General features: G+C 36.5%; 2 protein-coding genes across 2 annotated transcripts in view; one reads left to right on the top strand and one right to left on the bottom strand.

Annotated features, from left to right (window-relative positions):
* CCDC82 (coiled-coil domain containing 82) overlaps positions 1–24601 on the top strand; it is an 80513-nt gene that overhangs the window by 5074 nt on the left and 50838 nt on the right. The window lies entirely within an intron of this gene.
* Positions 22192–24533, bottom strand: JRKL (JRK like). Its single transcript, XM_003764295.3, has one exon. The coding sequence runs from the start codon at positions 23870–23872 to the stop codon at positions 22277–22279; it is 1596 nt and encodes a 531-aa protein (XP_003764343.2). The 5' UTR covers positions 23873–24533; the 3' UTR covers positions 22192–22276.

Raw genomic sequence — 24601 nt, 5'->3', positions numbered from 1 at the left:
CTTTATCCTGGTCACTCTCTTCTGTATTTATTCTAGTTATCAGTGTTCTTCTTAAACTGTTGCCACTCCTCAGTAAATCACATCTAGTATTAGCAATCTTTTACCCTTTAAGAATCTTTCCTTCCTACCTCATTCCCATAGAACTCACTTACTAGGGGTCACTCAGCTCACCACATAGACAGAGTGCCTGCTTCCAAGATAATGGTCATAGACTTGGTGCCATTTATTATCCCCTCTTATAGAATTCATCTCTATCTCAGCAACTCCTGCTATCTCCAATGATCCTCTGAATCATAGAACATGAAGATTATGATATCTTATTATCCGTCATCAATCCATATCTCACAGGTATGAGTGACTAATGAAAAAAGTAGAAACTTAACAATTTGTCTCCCAAAGAGGGACAATGAGCTTGGCATTTTCAAGGAAGAGAGTCTGGAAGAAAATTTGCATTCCTCTCATAACCTAAAGTCACAACAATACCATAAACATTTAATTTATGTGTATATAGGCATTTATACTTAGCACATACCTGGTACATAGCAGGCACTTAATAAATGTTTATTGAATTAAATTGAATTTATACAAAGTGAACAGAACAGAACCAAACAATCTACCCACTAATAGCAGTGTTGTAGAAATAAGAAATTTTGAAAGACTTAGTAATTTTGATCAACACAAAGATTCACCACAATTACAAAGGACTCATGATGAAATATGCTATCTGCCTTCAGGTAGAGAAAGCAGATTGAAGCCTCTCTCCCTCTCCCTCTCCCTCTCCTTTCCCCTCTCTCCCTCCTCCTCTTCCTTTCCTTTCCCCTCTCCCTCCCCCCTCCCTCCCTCTCTTCCTCCCCCGCTCTCTCCCTCTCCCTCTCCTTTTCCCTCTCCCTCTCCTTCTCCTTTTTCCTTTCCCTCCCTCTCTCCCTCCCCCCCTCTCTCTTTCATGTTAAAACATGACTGATGTATAAATTTGTTTTGCATAACTATTCATATAGTAAGAATTACTATATTCGTAATTGGTTTTGTGTTTTTTGATTTCTCACTGCATGGAGGGACAGAATTGGGAACTGGGGGAAAATAATTGAAAAAAATAAAAATAATTTTTAAAATAAAATAAAAAAAGAAATGGAGCCCAAGTATTTAATGTTCCTGGCTAGCTCCCCAACCTGTGATATATAAATGATATATACTGAAAGGAGTGAATCTTTCTAAAATTTATGGTCTTTGTCTGAGTTATTTGAGCTGCCCTGATATGGAAGATGAACAATCCAGATATCTAACAAATTAAAACAAGAGTAGTGAAAAGAATTTGGTGTTATCTAGATACATCAAATAAAGGGGAACATCACACAGGATTATAGTTGGCCCCTTTCCTCCTCCTCTTGTGTCCTAAAGATCACAAAACCCCAAAACCACCCTAATTGCGAACCAGTGATATCCTCCAACCCTGAACACCTCTCCTCTTTTCCCCATTCCTTAACCCCAAGTTTTTCTAGCTAGGCTTTATGCATTCCTTTGGATGAATTTGGGTGAACTATAATAGCTCCAGTGCATTGATGATCTCATTGATATAGTACTCCTTCTACCGAGGCAGACCAAAATCCTTTCATGTCTACCAATCCTATGCAATTCTTGTCTGTTTTCTTCCTTAAATTTGCCACAGTGCATCAACTTGACATGCTCAGGGGAAATTGCAATCCAATTGATTTTATATAAATCCCAGTGGAACATCACTTTGTACTAAGTGACCAGTCATTTTTCTCTTATGATCATGTTTTTTTTTTTTTTTTTCTGATGTCATCCTTTATACCTATTACATATAATGCATTGTACCCCAGTCATGTCTACCATGTGCCTTGATATATTTTCTTTTGGATGAATCTCCTTTTGGATATTGTAATATTCTATGATACATATATGTACAGATAAAACATTAACAGAATACTGATTTAAAAAAAAAAAAGGCCTTTGTTTCAAGGTAAATCTTGGGGTCATTTAAAGAATCATATAGTTTCCCAAAGGCAATTCATCCCACTGAAAAAGAGTCCTCAATTTCAGTTTTAAGACCAGCTCACTGAGGTGCTTGTTCAAGGTATGTTTTAAGGGACAAATTGTATGGGTTGTCTAACTGTAAATCATGTAATAGACACAAAAGAGACTCTGTTAATTTAAGGATCAAATAAAACTGTACATTTTGACATTTAACTGCCTTCATTGTCCAAGTCTTTTTCACACCTTTTATAAGCTAGTCAGTTTGTTTTGCTTAGTGTGCCTCATTCACAATGTTCCATTTTCTACCCCTTTGCCTTTTTAGTGGCCATTACATCCTGAAAATCTCCACCTCTTAACATCCTTATTTTCTCTCAAAAGATACATAGCTCTAATAGGGCTTTTTATATATAGCTTTTCTTTATCTTTTCTGTTGTTAGTTTCATCCTTTCTGTCCCTTCTTCAAAGTCATTATGTATTTACTTTTTATATACCTCTTTCTGTAAATGCTAATGACTCTGGCTGTGAGTTCTTTGAGGACAGGGACTATTTCACTTGTGTTTGCATTTCTGGTGTTGATACATTGCCTAGAACATAGTAGGCATTAATAAATGCTTATTGATTGCTTGATAGATTGAACAATTCTTCACCCACTTGTTTTTGCTGTGTGGATAGTTAAGCCAAATTCTTTTGGGTGATTATGAATTTAATATAAGATGGTATGCGATGTTCCAGAGCATGAGGCAATCAGCATGATATCATTCACAAAATAATGGATCACCGCTTGGGGAACTCATTATCTGTGGAGAATTCCTCTTCAGTTTAGAATCTCTGCTAGACATCTTCCAGGACAATAATAGCCATCTTTGAAAAATACATATCTCCCTGTTTCATGCCTCATTTGATAATAATAATTAAATGGTTATCAAAATCATCTCTGTTGTACTTACCTTTCAAGGAATCTTACAGGATTTTGTCATAAGAACGTGAGATACTTGTTAGAGGAAATCTATTAAAGTGATGTTTTTCTCTATCTAATCAGATTTTTAAATGGCCAATATGAAATCAACACAATAAGATATTACAATCTATACCTTTCCATTTGTTTTATTGGGGTAGGATAGCCCTTTCTGCCTACAAATACAGGACTGAATATGGTTGAAAATGTAGCATTTTTTTTCACCTGTGGTCATGACAGAGGAAACTGGTGCAGAGAATATAAAAACAGCATGCCTGTTGTCATAGCAATCAGCCTGGGGTTGGTAAGGATTTGTGAAAGGGAAGGAGAAAGAAGGGACTGAATGGCACACAATCCCTTGATGATGTGAATTCTTGATTTATGACTATCAATCTGCAACTACAAAGGCAAAGGCTTTTAACCTTTACCTTCATGCCAGAAGGACAGACTGACACTATACAAAGTTTTAGACCATGTCCAGTTGAATAGTGGAAAACAAATAAGCAGAGGATTAACTCCTATTTCCTTTATAGTAATAAACAAGATGTTTCCTATCTGCAGCATCAGACTGTTTGATATCACCAGTAAATAATGCAATATATTTCATGTAGTAAATGCTTAATATTGATTGCTTGCTTGTTTATTTCCTTCCACCCAACCAGCCACCCTTAAAGAAATAGTACTCCTCACTAAACCTCAAGATCCCCCAGGAGGTCTGAAGCAGAGCCAGAAGAGAAAGCCAGGCCCTTTGACTCCTAATCTCACACTCTTTCTATCACAGATCAATTATACTGCTGAAGATTTTCCCTTAATTTCTTCTGTTTACATGTGACAAAAATTATCCATCAAATATATCTCTAGGCAATTTAGAAATAGATGTTGCTTAACAGTTTGATTTGTTTCATGGCAGTCCCAGGTATTTTATGAGAATAAGTTACACACATATACACACATAGAACTAAAACAGAGTGGATTTAGCCTTAGTTATAGTCAGAAGCAGAACTTGAACCCTGTTTTTCTGACTTCAAGGTCAGCTCTTCTAATTGGTCTTCCAACATCAAGTCTCTTCCCACTCCAATTCATCCTTTACTCACCTGCCAAAGAGATTTCCCTAAAGCAGAAATCTGCCCAAGGAAACACCCAAGTCAACAAATTCCAATAACTCCTTACCTCTATAATCAAATATAAAGACATCTTAGAGATATGTTAAATGTTCTGTGAACAGACCCCACTGGTCCTGGAGGCAGGAAGGCCTCCATTCAAATCTGGTCTCAGATATTTACTCACTGTGTGATCCTGGGCAATTCATTTAATTACTATATGTCTCAATTTTCTTTTCTGTAAAATGGGGATAAGCATAGGACATATCAAATGAGATAATATTTGTAAAGCACTTAGCACAGTGCCTGGAACATAGTAGGTGCTTGCTAAATGCTTATTTCGTTCCTCTGTTTTTAAATCACCTAATAACCTGGCTCCTTCCTACTTTCTCATTCTTCTTAAATTTTACTGCTTTCCAGCCCTCTAAAATACTAGCAGCACTAGGTTACATGTTGTCCTTTAGACATGTCACTCCATGCGTCACTGACTCTCCACTACTTCCTGAAATGCTCTCCTTCTTCACCTGAGTCTTTTTTTTTCCTGACTTCCTTCAAGACTTAGCTCAAATGTCTGCAAGAGGTTTTTCCCAGGGTATGTGATAGTTTCTTCTCTAAGATTATCTTCTAGCATATTGTATCTATCTTGTGATTATTGTGTTACTCCTCACTCCCCATTAGAATGTAAGTTCCTCAGAGGCAGGAGCAGGCTAGTATAATTTCTATAAGGTACAGTATCTTATACAAGGTAAGTATTTAATATCTACATTGACCTCTTCAATCCCTTGCCCTCTTCTCATATTATGATTATCCTGTCAAGCCTAAGCTCTGGGTGTGTCTTACATGTGTACTGACTAGGTCTACTTTAATTTATGTTGCATAATGTCAGTTGGAATCTTCACTGCTGCTAGGCTATATTCTACACCTCCCTAATTAAAATATTTATAACTGCTCACCACAACAGCTCTTCTAAACCTTTTCATTCCTCCTCAAACCTCCCATTGTTCCTCCTCCCCCATAAATTGTAAGGACATGGAGAACTTTGCCTAATATTTTACTGAAAAAATCAAGGTCATTCACTGTTAGTTGCTTTTTCTACCTTTTTCTTCCTCATATCACTTAGATGCCTTCTACCACTAACTGTTCTTTCACCTGTGTCTTACATGAAAAGGTGGCCCATTTCCTTGCCAAGGCAAATCTTTTTATCAGCACAAATGATCCTACACCATCCCATCACCCAACAAATTACTCTTACTTATCCCCAATCTCCTCTTTTCTCCTGCCTATGAACATGACAATGCCACAAAAGCTTTCACTTAATGCTTTCATCCCCACTAACTATTGTTCTATAGCCCTCCAGCCTTATGTGATTAAACTCCCAGAAAAGTGCATCTACAATAGGTGTCTATTTTCTCTCCTCTCATTCTTATTCTTATTTCAACTCTCTACAAACCAGCTTTCTATCACATTATTCAACCCAAACTGCTGTCTCTAAAGTTACCAGTGATCTCTTAATTGCTCAATCTAATGACCTTTTCTCAATCTTCATTCTTGACCTCCTTGAAGCCTTTATTCACCACTGTCAATCACCCTTTTCTCAATATTCTCTTCTAAGATTTCAGGACATTTTCATGTGTGAAGAACAGAAAGATATAAACTGGAAGACAAGAGTATAGAAAGGTAGAATAGAGCCAGATTGTAGAGAGCTTTTTTGTATTATACAGTAAACTAGGGGCAATAGGAAGACACTAGAGCTTTTTTTCAACAGGAGATTAACATAGAAAGATTTGTGTTTAAATATTATCACATTAATAGCTGTATGGAGGGTGGTTAGAAAAGGCGATTAATGAAACAAATCTTCTTGCTAGTCTAGAAAAAGCGGTGTGGAGGGACTGAATTAGGGTGATGATCAAATGAGGGAGAAAAACCGCTCCCAGGCATTATGCATAGAATTGATAAAATTTGGCAACTCAGTGTTTATGAATCCAAGGAAATCCTGACTTGCTTTTTGTCCATCACTGGTTTATCAGAATGAATGACCTTACCCAAAATCCTTTTTGTTGGCTTTTGAGCTCGCTGCCCAAACTGGTTCATAGTCAGTCCTATTCCTGTAAACTTGAAAATATATAGTTTCTGGAAATACTTTCTCTCTCCTTCCAGTCATTTGCTTATGTGGGTAGAAATGAAATCCTCTATTTACTTATAAAGCTGGTTCCAACCCCATTTTAAGAAAACTTTATTCCTAATATCCCTAGCCTCCATTCTGAGTTTTCTTTTTCTAGATAAACAAGTCAATTTCCTTTGAAAACATTAAGTTTAAGAGCATATTTTAGCATCCCTTGGAACTAAGTCGATCAGTATAATGTATTCCTTCAATTAACTTTTCTAGCCCCAAATCGTTAACAGAGATCAAACATATATTCTTATAACTATAAATGTCTAATATCAATGAATACCAAACACCTTTTATTGGCTTTTCTATTCTCTGTATTCTTTTTCTTTGAATAATAGGCACGAATTGAAGCTTAATTTTTAAGTTAGTATGTATCTGTGTACATGCTATATGCCTCCAGCATACTGATTTCATATTATTCCTTTTCATTCATAATCATTTCTGAAAAACTGGCCAATTAAGTATTCCCTGTACTTGGCATTCTGTCTCTCACCTCTATGCCTTTTTTTTTTTTTTTTTTTTTTTTTTTTTTACAAATAGTTGATATGTCTAAAATACTGTCCATCTATTCCTGCCTTGTAGAATCCCTAGCATTCTTCTTAACCCACCTCAGGTACCACCTCTTATAGCCTATTATTAGCACTCTTTTAAAAACTTCTTTATATAAATTTTATATTTATTTATATACCTTTTATATTCCCCAGCTTTATGAAGGTTCAGATAATTTCAAGCTAGTTTTTATATCCCCAGCAAATAGCACATTATCTTAGGTGTTTAATATTTACTCACTAGACTTGTTTTGGTTTCCTTCTCCCTATCAATGGCTCTTTAGGACTACAAACAAAAAGAAGAAATATGTCAACTATCACAGGATTTGGAGTTGCAAGAACCTTTGGAAGTCATTCAAATCCATTCCTTTTAATGAGGTACAGGGCACTTAAAAGATTTACCCATTGTCACCGGGGTAATAAATGATGGAGCCTACATTTAAACTTAGGCTTTCTGACTCTAAATTTAGTGCTTTTTAACTTAAACCCAATGCTTTTCTTACCCTCCCTCTCCTTTCCTCTTTAACCCCCTAATTTACTCCATAAGGTGGTAACAGGGCAAAGTCAACTAGTATTATAAGATAAAGGAAGAGAGTGATTACACATGTATATATTTTTGAAATTTCACTATATAAGATATCCAAAGAAGATTAGAAATAAAGTAGTTATAATTGTCATTCAGATCAAGAGACTATGGATACACTTCTAGTATGGGTACAAATTAGCTTCAAAGACTAATTAGAGACTAATAGCCTTTTGTATATTACAATTAAGTTCACTTTGTTTTTCACTACATTTGTAATGCATAGAATCAAAACAGAACAGTCTTAAATACAAATGGCAAATTATCAGTCAGGGAGCCTGATTACCAGACTGAATGCAGCTGCTTGCTTTTGGTTGCCTCATACAACATCCCACTGGCAATTTTCTTTAAATGCCTTGCTTGTACAAAAAGCAGGCCTTTTCAAATGAGACAGGCTTTACTATAAAGCATAGGCTTCTTAGATTTTTGGCAGTACATATATGCAGATACAGAAGTAATGTCACTACTCAATTATTTATGCGGAGGAAAGAGCATTATTAACCAGTATGAGTCTAGAAGGGAACACTGGGGCTCATTTCCTTGTTGCCATGGTCACACCTGAGTTATAGACAGGGAGTTCAAAAAAGGAGAAGAGAGCTATGAGGCAGACTCTGGTCATCAGTAAGATTACTAAGAAGGCAAACATAATCTGCTTGATCGTCAAGTAAAAGGCATTACCTCATAAAAGGAAAGAGGCTGCTAGGTTGTTGTTATACCACCATTTGTCTCTCTATCCCAGGCTAATAACAAATATCACTGTCAATCTGACCATCCTACAAACCCAATTGGTAGCTACAATCCCTTAAAAGAATATGTATCAGTAGTTGGAAGAACTTCATTTCTCCTATTCCTTCTTCCCTGGGTTTCATGTCCCTTCATTGACCTTCACATCTTCATTTGGCTGACAACACTATTAGACTAGGGAGATAGTAGGATAATTTTTTTTAAAGGTCAGAAAAGAAATCACAGCCTGCATTAAAGAGAAGAAACAGGTTTTTCAGCAGAAAGGAAGTGAGCCAAGAAACAAAGAATGCCCTCCTAGGGAGTATATTGGGTAGGGGAAAAAAGAACTCCCATTATTCATGGATAATCTTATGCACATTTTATATTGGTTTTGTCATTTGTTGACTAGAAAGTGTGACTCACATTTTCTTTTCTTACCTTATAATGTCTGAAAATGAGCTGCCAGAACAGTCAATCCACAAACATTAATTAAACATCTACAAGATAACAGAAAACTTGTTTCAAATTTCAAATCACTAAACCTCTTTGAACCCTCAATTTATTCATCTGTACAAAATAGAAACAATAATACTTGCATTACAATCCAAATCAAATGAGACAATGTGTTGTTAAGCACTGTATAGTATTTAAAACACTATATAAATGACAACTATTGTAATTAACAGAATGATGGGCACCATCTACCATTGATTAATTTATTGATAATGCAGAGGCCTAAATTGAAATTTTGGTCAGAGCAAGGAAGTAAGTTAGCTCCCTCTCAAAAGGGAAGGAAAACATCCAGGGGCAACAAGGAGGGGAAATGATTTCTTTTGGTTGGCTGTATAAGAGATATTCAAAAAGTACTGTTTTTCAGTTGTATCTGACATTTCTTGACCCCATTTAAGGTTTTCTTGGCAAAGATACTAGAGTGACTTGTCAGTTCTTTCTTCAGTTCATTTTACAGATGAGGGAACTGAGGCAAACAGAATTAAGTGACTTGTCCAGTTATAAAGTGTCTGAAGTCAGATCTGAACTCAGGAAGATGAATCTTCCTGATTCCAGGCCTGACATTCTATCCATTGAATCACTTAGCTGCCTTGCTCAAAAAGTAGGTGCTTACATTTAGGTTTGGGTATTATTGCATTGTTATTGATCTTTCACTCTAGAAGAGGACCAGAGACATCAGTAGGGTGATGCCTTGACTTAGAAGTGAATTTAAATAGGCAGGGGTGTGCACTGGCCTCCCTCTCTCCTCCAGAGTTATAAGAATCCAGTGGCAAGACAAAGTTCAGGACGACTGTCAATGGCCCTGGATCCTGTGGGAGACAACTGGCCTTTTTAAGATAAGGTCTTTCCCAGGTCTCAGTTTATCTGAGGCAACACTCATTCAGTGTTTAAAGATTAAGTAAAAATTGAGGCCTAGTTCGACCCTCTGAGTTTCTGGTCAGAATAGAAACAATTGCTATTTATACTCACTCTGAACCATCCAAACCCAAAAAAATGAGTAAGTGAAAATGGATTGGGACCTATTATTAGCCTATCAGTGAAAGTTAGAGCAATTTGGATTTAAAGGCATAGTCAAATACTATAGCTCTATTTGAATCTCAATGGGCTTTATCAAAGCCTAGTTTACCAGAGCTATATTTCAAAAAAATCATAAATGAAACCACACAAGACAAAATTAACAATTGTTAATTGCCCCATTTAACAACAACAACAAAAATGATAGAATAGGAAAGAGAAAAAAAATATCTAGCCCCAAGTATATCACATAACAGGCATGGAATGCTTATTGACTATTATGACATAGTTTTCTAGTCACTGTTTTAAAAGATTTTTAGTGAGGGGGGGAATAACTATCTTCTGACATGGCATATTCCACTTAGGAAGTTTTTACTGACATCAAACCTAAATTTGCTTCTGCCCCAAAGGGTCAAACTGAATAACCTTCATGTTATTCCAAGTCTTCTCTTTTTCAATCTAAATATTCCTGGTTCCTTTCACTGATCATATAACATGTATTCAAAGCTTTTTACCATTCTGATCATCTTCCTCTAGATAGTCTCCAATATTTCCATGTCTTCTTTTTATTGGAAGCTAGGTAGTATGCTGGAGTCAAAGAGACCTGAGTTCAGATCTATTCTAGATATTTAGTAGTCGTGTGGTATTGAGCAAGTAACTTAACCTATTTGCCTTAGTTTCCCCCATTGTAAAAATGGAGATAATGAGTACCTGCCTCACATGACTGTTGTAAGGATCTAATAAGATAGTATATATAAGAAGCTTAGCATAGTGTCTGGCACATAGTGGGCATTATATAAATGTTAACTATTTCCTAAAGTATAATCTCTAGAACTAAACTTAATGTTTTAGATGTGGACCCTTCAGAATAGATACTATATACTTAGAAGCCATGTCTGTCTTAATACAGTAGCCCAAGATCAATTAGCTTTTTTGGTAGCCACATCATACTGCAAACTTATTTTGCAACCACTAAGACGCTTTGATCTTTTTCAGATAGAATGCTATTTAATCATACCTTCTTCATTTTACACTTATATTTATTGATTTTTAAATTAATTAGAATATTTTACACATATCTACTGAATCTCCTTTATTAGATTTAGCATAGTACTCTGGCTTCTCATCTTTTTTTGTATCCTGTTTCTTTAGTTTAGCATGTTATTTCTCCTTTCTAGTTTATATTAATCTGCAGACTTGACAAGTATGTCATTGATACCTTCATCTAAGCTACTCATATAAATACTAAACAATATAAGATCAATACATTGGAGTACTTAAGACTTCTTATCTACCTGAGCCAATACTGAACTAATTACTCTGGGTCTGGCTTTTTAAGTGAGCTTCTACTCACCGTATTATTGTCTAGACCACATTTCTCCATATTCTTTACAAGAATAGTATAATACTTTAAATTTCTTTGCTATTATGGTACTTCTTCCATTCTTCACAGTCCTTCAAATATCCTTAATAATAGCTCAGCAATCCCATTCATTAGTTTTTTCAATACTTTGGTTATCTAAGCTAGCCATGCCATATCCAATGTGTTGTCAAGATCTAGTGATTTTATCCTAGTCACTTCTTGTACTGCTGCCACCCTGAAGAAAATCTTCATCATTTCCTACCTGGACTTTTGTAAGAACCAAGTGGCTGATCTCCTTGCCATAAATTTCTCTCCAGTCCAGTCAATTTTCTTCCAATCAGCTATCAAAGTGATCTTCCTAAAGTGAACATCTGATCATGTCTCTCTCCCAAAAAACATAGGCAACAATAAATTCCAGTGGCTCCCTTTTTTTTACTTTGTTGCTTTTCTTTTTTTCTGTAAAGGGGAGTCACTTGTGCATAGAACTTAAAACAAAAATGACTAACATAGAAATTATATTTAAGATAAATAAGGAGAAAAAAAGATAAATAAGGAGTAAGAACATCTAGCTGTCAAACTAGATAATTAAATGTAAAATTCTCTATTTGTCAATTTAACTTTTATAACTTGGCCTTCCACTTTCCAGCCTTCTTACACAGCTACACAAGAGTAGGCAACACTACCCTTGATCCTTTACTCTTAGATCTAGTGACACTTGGCTTCTTGCTATTCTCCCAATAAGCCTTTTCTCTGATTGTGCCTCCATTCCTATCCTGCTCTCTTCTCATCTCTACCATCTAGGTTCCATGACTTTCTACACATTCCAGTTAAAACTCTACCTTCTCCAGAAAGACTTTCCAATCCCCCTAAATGCTAGTGCCTTTCTGTTATTTCTAATTTGTACCAAATATAGTTTTGTTTGTACATAGTTGTTTGCATGTTGTCTTTCCCTTTACACTGGTATCTCCTTGAGGACAAGGTCTATCTTTTGCCTTTCTTTATATTCCCAGCATTTAACAAAGTGTCTGGCATACAGTTGTTATTCAGTCATGTCTGACTCTCCATGACCTCAGCTGGGGTTTTCTTGGCAGAGATTCTGGAGTAGTTTGCCATTTCCTTCTTCAATGGCAAATAGTAGGTGCTTAATAAATGTTTAATGATTGATCAACTAAATAACATACAGTATTTCAATTGGGCCAGATGACCTTTATTCATCAAAGGCAACCAGCTAAATATTCTCTTATTATCTCCTTATTTACCTTATACATTAACTCCTTTTTAAGTAATTTTTGTTCTATTAAGTCCTATGCAAAAATTATTTATGGGGGGAAGAGAGGAAGCAACAAAGTAATAGTTGATCAGTTTCATCTTCTATTTTCTGCTGTCACTTCTTTATTCCCCTTAATAGTAGCCTTATCTCTTGTTCTGCCTTTTTCTCCCCACCCTTCATCCCCCAAAAATGTAGTGTGATGGATGGATAGGACATTGGACTTGGTGTCAGGATGCTCTAGTTTCAACTATCACTTCAGACCTTTCTTAACTATATGACCCTGGTCAAGTCACAAAAACCTGTTAGTTTTCACATATATAAATGGAGAGCATGAAGTCAGATAGGATGCTCTAGAAGTTTTCTTCTAGCTCTTAATCTATGATTTTTTTTTTCTGAGTCTTGTTTTCCTCAGCACCCTCAGTTCACCTTCAGCTTTAGTGCTAGTGTTTTTACAATACTACAGTAATATTGAATCGGACTTTGCTAACAATAATGATAGCTAGCTTTTATATAGCATTTTAAGGCAAGCCAGAGTACTATCTAAATCTAATAAAGGAGATTCAGTAGATATGTGTAAAACATTCTAATTAATTTAAAAATCAATAAATATAAATGTAAAATGAAAAATGTATGATTAGATAGCATTCTGTCTGAAAAAGATCAAAGTGTCTTAGTGGTTGCAAAAGACAAATAAAATCTTGATCCTTATAAAAACAGAGAGGTAAGTGCTATCCTCATGTTGTAGTTGAGGAAACTAAAGCAGACAGAGGTTAAATGCATAGTTAATAAGTGAATTTAAAATCTGGTCTCCTTCCTCGTTATGGCTTCAGCACTCTATCCACTGAGCCATCTAGATACCTTGTTTCCTTCTTGTATGTACATTTTAAAATTTAAAAATGTACATTAAAAAATAAAAAAAATTTAAAATAAAAAAAAAAAACAATTTAAAATTTAAAATTTAAAATTCCCTACTTAGCTTCACCAGTCTCTTCAGACAATTTCCATTTTATGTCCTTACCTTAGTGGTTCCTAGTGAATTCGTTATTTCATTCTTGAAAATTTTCTGTCCCTATTGGAATGAAGTATCTTAAAAACACTAAAAACAATCCCTGAGGGCCTCGTATAGACTGGGAAAATCATAAATTGATATTCTTTGTAATGTAGTATTTTTATTTTGCTTAACATTGCCCAATTATATTTTAATCTCATTCTTTCAACACTGCAGGAGTCTGCCCTACAGAATTTTAGTCCTTAGCATTCTACCTTTCCTTCCTCTGAATGCTTTGAAATTTCTTTTCCCAACATTTAGGATGTAGGTTAGACTATTTCTGGCTTCACTTTACTAGAAATTTTACAATGGAGTGACGACTTCTATCCAAGATTCCTATAATTTCCAATTTAGCAAATAGTTCTTCCCTGTTAGGGAGAATCAGATCTAATATAGAGTTTTCCCTAGTTGGACCTTCCCCCTTTTTTTCTTGCTACAATGTATACTTATCAAGGACAGGCACAATGTTGTGAATTGGAGCACTGAGCAGCTTTAATTTACTACCAAGGATAGAAGGAAAGAAAAACTGGAGAGCTTGTTTTGCTACTATTCCATTCTGTTATAGCATCCATCCTATAGCATGGAGAAACACTGTGTCAATGCACTTTCCCATATTATGGCATAAAGTTATTTAATATGGGGAGAATGTCAATGAAGAATGTTATCACTTTTATTTGCAGTGGACATTAAAATCCCATCAACATTGCATTAAGGACACTTAAAACAAAGGATGATTTTTTTTAATAGCTGCCTTCTTTTACTTGTTGTTGGATTACAGCTCCATTGTTATTAGCAGGAAGCAAAAAATATTTTATTCATTTATTGATATTGAAAATGGGGAGGTAGAAGTGATAAATATTTTTTTTTTAAAGAGAATATGAAGATGAAACTGCAAGATCCAGGAGGGAAAGAGTCATGTCTTTTTTAGATTTTGCATCTACTCTACCTAACATAGTGTTTTATATACACTTATTGAATGTTTGTTGAAATCAGTTGATGAGTAGAGTACAACACAGCATATAGCAAATAGTGATAAGGAGAAAATATGGGAATAAGTTTTAAAAGCATAGATTTAAAGTTAGAAGAGAACTTAGAAGTTATGTAAAACAACTCCTTCATTTTGCATGTGAAAAAAACAAGGCACTAAAGGATTAGTGGCAGAACCAGAATTTGAATTTAGATTAGAGGATCATAGTTTTAGAGATGAAAAAGATCTTAGAGGCCATAAAGCCAAGTTGCATCATTTTACACATGAGATAAATTGGAACATAGAAGTTTCATTGTCTTACCTAGAATCAATACAAGTAGTAAGTCTGAGGCAAGAATCTTTCTGACTTCAAGCCCAGTACATTATCCATGATACCAGATTCTCAGAATCCAACTCCAGTACATTTTTCATTGCACCAGGTGGCTCCTGCTGTGCCTCATCGGGAGGACAAGATGGAGAATATTCTGGTGTCACAGTTAATAAAACAATTTAAATATTCAATAATTAGCAAGGCTTGAAAAAAGCAAGCATGAAGCCAGAGACTAAATGTCAATCATGAATATGTGTTTGTCTCCACATGGTATATGTTACTGTGAATAAGATATTTCTGAAAGATGAGGGGGAAAGGGAATGGCAAACTCCCAAAGCTTATTCCTTTCTCCCCACAGAGCCAAACTGAGTAATAACCATGAATATTCCCCAGGCTACATGTTTCTAAAGAGATGTGTGACCCTGGCAGCAAGAACTGCTTAAAGGAAAGAATTTTCATCAGCACAGAACAGGAATGATTCTTACTTAGAGAATTGTTAGGGACATGAGGACTGCTTTTATTAAAGCTACCTACCAATTATTATAAACATATTTTGAAGAAAAAGGAATGGTCTTGTTGGGGGTGAACCTGAGACTGTCCAAACTATCCTTTGAAAGAGACCCCACCCTTCAGGGCAGTTAAGTGGTCTTATTCAGTTGGAAATCTCGGCCAGATAGCCCTAATCTCCAAGATAAGTAATTTTTTTTTTTTCAACTGAAAATCTAAGCCCTGGCATTAACAACATTGAAGGAATCTCATTCGGTTTTGAATGGAAGCCTGAGCCTCAGACTACTAATAAAAGACAGCTCTGAACTCTAAATCTTTGCAGAAGTCCGAAACAGGATTATGCTTTGCCAAGGAAGCTCTCTTCTTGGCAAAGCTGTGTGCCAGGACGCTTGCCCACTGTGAAGATATTCTCTTCTCAGTGTTAACATTTGTTATTTCCCTGACAGGACTTTGCCACTAAGAAGTCTATCTTCCTAGCAAAGCTGACTTCTTAGTGCCAACAATAAATCTCTTTTGCCAAACAGACATTTTGGATTTGCGAATTCTTTCACATTGGACTTGCACTGACCAGAGGGGATTCCCTACCCTAATTCTCTACTACTAGCTTCATTTGTACCTCATCAGTCTCAGAAGGTCTTCTGAGCCTGTTGAATACCTTATCATGTTGTTTTCAGTACCTAAATCTCCAACAAAGCCACAAAGGAGAAGCATACTATTAAAATACAAAGACAGCAGGATGGCACCCTGAGCATCAAAGAAAATCCATGGCTACTAATAAAGGGCTATAGTAGCAAGAGCACATTTCCATTTATTTCTACTCTGTTCCTCAGTCATTTTTTGTTTACATTTTCATTGTGTCGTGCCACATTTCTTTTATTATCCTGACTCAGTTTCCCTAATTATCCTCAGTTTTCCTGAATTATGACCTAATTGTTCTGGTCAATCCTGCAACCACCCCTTCCTCTCAATCATCAGAATATTTGATAAGGATAAAAGATCTTATATTATAGAATATCAGAACGCCTCTCCCCATCCCAATCTATCAGAATATCAGATGTCTTATCACGATGCCTCTCCCCATCTCCATCCCCATCTCCAGTGGCTCCCCACACCCTGCCAGAGTCCTGTTCCCGCTCTCAGCACCCTGACTCTGCCCCTGCCTCAGTCTACCCCCTGTGTCTCAGTCACGTATATATATGTCATTGAGAACTCACATTGTTTGCTGGATTCTTGGAGACCATAGTCTCATTCAGCCCTGGGACCAAACCATGGATCCATTTGGTCCCAGGAAATCTCTCCCTCTTAAATAAAATATTAAATACTCTCTAATCTCTATCTTGCCTCAGTTTCTCCTGCATTACAATTGTTCCCACACTCAAATAACGTAAGCTCCTTGGGGTCAGAGTGTTTTGTTTTTGTCTTTGCATCCCCAGACATAGTAAGAGCATAATAAATGCTGAATAATGCATAGATTTGGTCAAGGTACTTTGCTTAAAATCCTTCAGTGATTCCTCATATGGAATTATATTGAGAGTTGCCAGATTAGAGCAGATGGGTAGTACAATGGTTAGAGTGCCAGGCCTGGAGTCAAGAAGACTCATCTTCCCGAGTTCAAACCTGGCCTTAAACATTTATTAGCTGTTTGACAATTTAATCCTATTGGCCTTGGCTTCCTCATCTGTAAAATGAACTGGGGAAGGAAATGGCAAACCACTCTGATATAGTTGCCAAAAACAAAACAACCCAAATGGGATCACAAACAACTGGATACAACTGAAAACTGAACAAGATTTGTCTATTGTCCAAGGCTTCCCCAACTCAATACCACCCTAACTTTCCAGTTTTATATCATGCTATTTTTCCCTCAGTTACTCTTTTTAATTAGCTTATTATTACATCCCAGATGTGGTCTTTACTTCCCAGCCACTGAAACTTTGCTCACATTCTTCTCTATTTATGAAGTGTTTATTCCTTTTCATGTCTAATGAATTCTACTCATTTGTTAAAATCTCAACGTAAATGTCATCTCTTCCACAATAATTTCCTTGATTCTCTTCCCAGGTTTTACATACAGGATTGTTCAATATATCACATATTTAATAAATGCCAATTGTGTGGAGTGATACATAAAAGTTTGGATAAGATGTGGTACCTTCCCTCAGGGTGTTCAAAATCTAGTACAGCTATTTAAAACCAAGACATGGTAAGAACATTAGAGAAATGTAAAACAAGGTGTTATGTGTGAATAAAAGGAATTCTTTATCAAATAAGATCAGTCCTTACATTGTAGTTAATGAGAGAACTAAAGGCAATGGAGCATTACTGAGGCTGCTTGATTTCCCATCCATTCCCACCCTCCATGAGAGCTGAGTAAAGATTGACCAGAGACCTGGTAAAGACCAGCTCTTCCCATCATGGTTTGTTTGGAATCTTTACAGAAAACTGAGTATTTGGTTAGACCAAAGTATTCTCCCTGTAACAAGATTAGAAAATACATTAAGCTTTTTCAAGTTCTTAAATCTAAAATCTTCTAGAACTCATTTGATTTCATTAATCAATTTGCATTTACTTTCTTTTCCTGTAAAAACTTACTCTCCCCACTATACTTTCACTATCTCCTTTATCCAGAATACTTTTGAAGAATACTTCCCACCCAACCCCCATACATCTTCCTTGTGTTGAAAAAGATAATAAATTGTTTTCTGGGAAAATGTTCTAAAGTTATTTTGAATAAGAAGGGGAAAAAAATCATCTACCTGTGGTAGACTAAAGAAATTCCATAATCTTGAGAGAAAACTCTAAAGTGTAACAAAAAGAAATTAATACCTGTACTAAATTTTTTATGTGTAATCATAAGACTTAAAAAGTTGCAGAGGCTACATCACTGGTATTTTGGATTGACAAAATACATCTCATACTTGTTCAAAGTGCCTTAGAATTGTTCTCTAAAATTAGATTATGTAGGGATCTTTTACTGGCTTAACAACAGGAATTGTCCTGTTCTCCCATGGGACCTACCATAACTCTTAGTACACAACAGAGAATCAATCTCTGCTGAGATGAATTGGCTTTGAAACTCAATGAGAATTCTTCAAGCTGTGAGCAACATTGCTTCTATATTTGTATCTGCTTGTAGATATGCCACCAGCTTTCTCCCACCTGGGAGTGCAACTGAGTATTAAAAACATTAAGCATGGTATCCCGAACCAGCACAGGAACTTCTAAGGACTAATGGGAATATACTGGGACAAAGGCAAAACTGCCTAAAGATAAAACTGAATGCAGGTTTCATCACAAAACACTGTGGAATGGTTGGGAAAGATTATGATTTGGAACAAGATTCTAAATTCAAATCGATTCTTACTTCTGTGTAGCCTAAGGACAAGTCACAAAAACTTCCTAGCACCATTGCTTTCCTTATTTATAATATAGGAGGATTAGGCCAAAATTATATGCCTGGTACAAGGCTAAATAATACCTTTGGAAACCTGCTCTAAGGATGCAAAAATAAATTATATCAAAGACCTATTTTCTTGTTTATCTATCTCAACACCCTGATATTTTTTTCTTGAGTTCTTTGAAAGGCCATATCTGATCCTTTTTGTCTTCCACTTCTTTTCCAGTATAATGCTTTGTACTTGTTTCTGTAAATTCCCAATTTTGTTTTGTTGTCTGCATCTCATCCTCCAATCTTTAAAAAAAAAAAAAATCTTTGTCTTGTTTTGCTTTTTACTTTCTTCTGACCATGTTTCACCTTTCATCTATCGAACACTTCATGTACTTCCATCCCTCTTTTAGCAACATTCCCCTCTACCCCCACTGAATCCTTTCTGTCATGTTTCATTCTACTATTATTCAGTTGTTTCCATCAAATCTAATTCTTCACAAACACATTTGGGGTTTTCTTGGCAAAGATACTTAAATGGTTTGTCATTTCCTTCTTTAGCTCATTTTACAGATGAGAAAACAGACAAATGGATTAAGTGACTTGCCCAGAGTCATAGAGCTAGTGTCTGATTTGAACGCAAGAAGATGAATCTTCCTGACTTAAGGCTTAGAACTATCCATTGTGCCACCACTTTAGATTTGAGTTCAAATGTAGATGCTCATTTGTATCTAAGGATCAGTTTTTATTTGGGTCTATGGCTCAACTACAGCTACCATGCAGGTGGCATGACATTAATTTTTAATTCTTGTCCAGCTTGGCTCATGTGCTTTAGAAAGAAAATGGGAATTAATTATGGGCAAGTGCTAGAAAGTTCCTTTCTAAATGTTCTACTAAGCACAGTAGATGTGAAAGTGTATCCTGACCAGACATGTGAAACAACCCAGCATAATGGAAGAATTAGATTTGGAGACAAAAAAGCTCACTGAAAATCTACCATTTACTAGCTGTGTGACTGTGAGCAACACACTTAACTACCCTTGAGGAATTCAAATTCATCATCTACAAAGTGATTATAGTTAGGAATTTAAAAAACATGGAAAATCTTGTATTAAGTTAAAAATAAGCAGATGCAAGAGAAATACAAAGTAATTCCAACAATACAAATGAAGAGATCATTAAAAGAAAGTCAAAATCAGAGTAACTAAAAAGCTAGCAAAGGTCTCAGAAAAGATAATACAACACATCTCCCCACTTATGGCAAAGGCAGATGATTGCTAAGACAGAATATTTTATACAATGTTAGATTTGATATCCATTGTTTTTGTTTTGTTATTTTTATCACAAGGGAATACAAATAAAACCTGTACTATTCAGAGTGTAAAAGATTAAATAAGGGACATGAAAGTGCTTTGTAATTACAAAGAATTTTATACATGTGTGTGTATATATGCACACACCTGTGTGTGTGTGTGTGTAAATTATTACCATAATGGCTACTTGGAAGCGAACTAGCAGGTATTCTGTTGGACTGAATATCCAATTGGAAATTGAAGAGCTGTTATTATTGAGATATTAAGCTGTAGAGAAGGCATTAAAATATGTTCAAATATGCATTTCAGTTGTTGTCACCACAGAACTGTGGGGAAAAGGAACATCTGGGACTGCAGCTGGGTTTTGGAAACATGTTAAGTGTGCTATCAAAAACCACATAGGGAAAACCTTGAAACCCTAAGTTGTCAAAGGGTATAAAGATTGAAAGTAGAATGGCAAGGAAAGACTGCAGGTTAGTTTAAAGATTGACTGTTCAAAACTATTTTTATTTCATTGAATGGATAAGTGTACTTGACTAGAGAAGGTAAGCTAGGAATGGTGGTTAGCTAGAAACAGGCAAGGATGCAATGGTCATACCATAAATGAATCCCTTATTTAATACTAGTTTAAAACCAGACCATTTAACAGTAATGTTTACTTACCACTAGGTGGCAATAATACAGGCTAGACTTCACCAATAGGGTCAGAAATCATGGACAAATTTGGGCAGAATTTCTGAGAATTTTTAATACAGATTTTTCATTTCAAATAAATGAAAGTTCTTTTTTTAAAACTACTGTTATTTGTTTCTGTGACCTGAAGCAGTTCATGCAGCAGATATAATTTTAAAAGCAAATGTTTCATTATAGACACTACTTTATATCCTAGATATGGTACATGAAAATTTCAGATGGCAATTATGGAAAGTTAGAAATGTCTGTAAGAGGCTTTTAGAGCTCTAAGAAAGGCACTATAAAGATGAAAAAGTATGTAGATGATAAAACTAAATATTATTATTAATGACTAATGAATTGAAGGGCAATTCTTTAAAATTACAACCATATTAGAACCAAACCAAATACCAATTTCAATATAAAACCATTTTGATTTCAAATTACAAACGTCTTTAAACAATATGCAGATGGTATAAATCTTTTGAATGCTTCAGCAGCATTGGGTAAACATACTGAGTTCACTATGCAAACTCACCAAAATCCTGATTGACACAAATTAAAAACCAATAGAAAGAAATATTCTTTCCTTCAGTCTTTAAAACATAGAGAGACCAATTCCTGATGGTCTAGAACTTTTCAAAATAACTTATTTTCTTCATTAACAGTATGTAAACATATGGCTTATTTAAAATCATCACTTCACCTTTCTATTTTAAGGTTCTCTTTTTTGTATTACAAAGAAGGTGAGTTACTTTGATTATGGATAATTGCATCTCAAAGTCCCTTTTGATAGGGAACCTTTTGATATCTTTCAAATTAGAGTGATGTTCCCCAAACTATCCTGTTAGATGGACTCTGCGGGTAGGGACTTGTGCTCTGATCTCAATGAATGTTTAATTACTTATTCTTAGACTGATAGCCTATCCTTTCCACAATTTGGCTGGTTCACTAAAGAGAGACCTATTTGTTTTCCTTTATGTAATACCCTGTATTTATTGTGAACCCACTGGTTTAGCAAAAATTTTAAATATATTTAACTCCCACTTATCCACAAACAGGTGGAACAGAAAACCTCGTTCTCCTCTCACCTATCAGTTTATTTTCCCCAAAATATTTAACGGTAAAACAATACAAAATTACCCAACAATTCAAATATCCAGAACAGCCTTTTCTCGTCATCTTCATTAACGTTAGAGGGAATAATAATTACAACTTTTTGAGATATTTAAGAAAAAAATCCACATTAACTATACACTCCCCTACTATTGTGGATACTTTAAAATTAACTTAAAATATATTTATTTACTTTGGATCTAATGCTATGTTTTTCTTCACCCTGACAACCTATATAAATAAAAACAGACAATTTTTCAAGATGGCAGCAAGAGTTGGCACAAAAGAAAGACAACTGTAGCAGCCCCATGTTTCAGGCAAAAAATTATTCTGGATGTAAAGAAGGTGCTCAGTGACTATTTGCTACTTGCAGAATTTTGCCATTAACACTTAGAAAAATGCCACTTGATCAAAAATAAGGAATGGAACAAGTGATAGATATAAAAGTTTTACATATATATAAATATATATGTGTATATATATATATATATGTACAGATATATATTGCAGTTCTGATTATCTACAAAATTAGAGGGGGAAAAGAAAAATAATCAAAATAAATAGTCCCCACTTGAACGGCTTTGGAATACATTTTTGCTTTTGAATTTGTATCTGAGAATTTGGAACACTTAAAGAAAACTAAGCTAAATTGCAAATAGATTAATAGTCATAAATACAATTACCAGGACAGTGAAATTTTAAAATATTGTTATTGAGTTGGATTCACTGTCATCTTCTGTTTATTTCTTATGGTGGCCCGAAGCTTACGTATTACCAATTTATCAGGCAGAATCATATCGCCTTGCTGTTCTAGATAATCCAATAAATTTTCAGTCCACTTGAGAGCAGCTGCATGATTAATACTCCTCTCTGGGATCAGTTCTACTTCCTCTTCCTCATTTTCACTTGATTCATCAGTTTGGCCCTGTGCTCTTCTGATTATTTCACTATCAGTTAACACCTCATAACCTGGTTCAGTACTGTCCACTTCAAACCACTGTTCAATATTCTCAGGGTCCACCTTTTCACATCCTTGTGTTTGCTGTAAGATGGTGGCTAAAGTAGATGCTGAAATTTCTTCTCCATCAAAGTCTAAACTTTCTTTCTCTTCATTGCCAGGCAAAATTTTGTTCCATGCTCTGATAATAGTCACTGGCTTAACCATGTTCCATGCCATTGAAATTTCATATAGAGCATCTAATAATGTTAGTTTCTTCCAAAACATTTTCAGATCATTACCCTCTTCTAAGTTGTTTTGGAGGAGTCCTGCTCTATAGTGTTTCTTCATTACAGCTATGACACCCTGATCCATAGGTTGAATCAATGAGGCTACATTAGGTGGCAGATATTTTACAAATATTTGGCCATCATCTGACCTCAGGACATTTTCATTTGGATGTGTTGGTGAATTATCCAGTAACAGTACCGCCTTTTCTTGAAGGCCTTTGGATTTTAAGTACTCTCGAACTTGTGGCACAAAGATCTTGTCAAACCATTGTCTGAAAATAGAAAGGTCCATCCAGGCACCTTTTTGACTGAAATAGGAGACTGGCAGATTTGAGGTATCAGTACCTTTAAAGGAACGTGGTTTTTTTGCTTTTCCCACCACACAAAGTTTAAGTTTGTGTAAACCTGTTGCATTGGCACAACACATGACTGTGACTCTTTCTTCAATTAACTTGTGCCCAGAAGCAGTGAATTTGCCCTTAACAGCTAACGTCCTTGACGGTAAGCACTTCCAAAATAGTCCGGTTTCGTCAGCATTATATATTTGCTCAGGCTGTAAATTCTCCCTCTGAACAAATTCCCGAAAGTTGCTACAAAATTCATCCACGGCAGTTTCATCTCCATTTAATTTTTCTCCTCTGATGTTAATCTCACGAATGCTATGTCTCTGCTTAAAACGAGTTAGCCAACCAGCTGAAGGATTAAAATCTCCATCCATTCCTAAAGCATAGAAGAAAAATTCTGCTCTTTTTGCACAAATCGGTCCAGAGACAGGATTCCCCTTTGCTCTTTGCTGGTTAAACCACTCCAGCATAGCTCTGTCCAGCTCTTCATACATGGATGGCTTCATGGACTTTCTCTTGGCCAAAAGACTGGTTGAATCAGAACTGCTAGCATAAGTTATGATTTTTTCTTTATTCTTCCTTATATCCCTAACTGTTGTTTCACCGATCCCATATATCACTGAGAGTTGTTTGGAGGAGCTGCCTTCTTCAAGTTTCTTTATTATGTCAAGTTTATCCTTAATGGTCAACACCACCCGCTTGCGCTTCCCTGACATTTTAAGGCTTTGGGACATGGAACAAGGAAGGAAAACCCTCTCGCGTCACCGAAACTCTCCGCCTCCTACACTTGTCACTAGTTATGGTGGCCCTGACCACTTTGAGGCTGGGCTGGCGGAGGGACTCGGGGGGAAGGGAGGGCGAGAGAGGCAGGCCCCAGGACCCCGATGGGCAGCCAGGCTGGGGGAGGGAGAAGGCCCGGAGTCGCCGCGGATAATGCGGATTAGGAATGTTTGTTTACTTCTTTCTCCCTCCGCTAAAGCACAGCAGAGGGAAGAAGAACGCGATCTGGTACTGGTCCCTACGCGGGGCCGGGACAGGTGTCTACAGCTCCCCCCCCCGGGGAATATCAAAGTTGAGCCCGGAAGCGCCCCAGCCGGGGAGGGGCCGGCGTCCGCCGCCTCCCTCTCCCCGGGGGACTCAACCCCGGAGCCGGTCCCCGCGGCCAGCCGGCCCCCCTCCTCCTAGGCCGCAGGGAGTCTTCCCTCCAGGAACCTCGCCGGGTAGCCAGAGCCTCCCCGCGCCCCTCCTGGCCCCGCGGGGACCCACTCCCCACCTCTGAACTCTCGGCCAGGGGCCCCCCAGCGCAGCTCCCTCACTACACCGCCCAGCCAGCTCCTCCCACTCCAGGACGCGCTCCCGGAAGGTGGCCCCTCCCACCGGCGAGCCTCCCCGAAAGAAGGCGGGACTTCCGACCGCCCGCTTCAGGAAAGAGCTAAGGGACGCGCCTGTCGTCCAAACTGACG

Source organism: Sarcophilus harrisii, chromosome 3, assembly GCF_902635505.1.
Source record: "Sarcophilus harrisii chromosome 3, mSarHar1.11, whole genome shotgun sequence".
Classification (NCBI taxonomy): Eukaryota; Metazoa; Chordata; class Mammalia; order Dasyuromorphia; family Dasyuridae; genus Sarcophilus; species Sarcophilus harrisii.
This window is presented reverse-complemented; position numbering and strand designations above follow the sequence as displayed.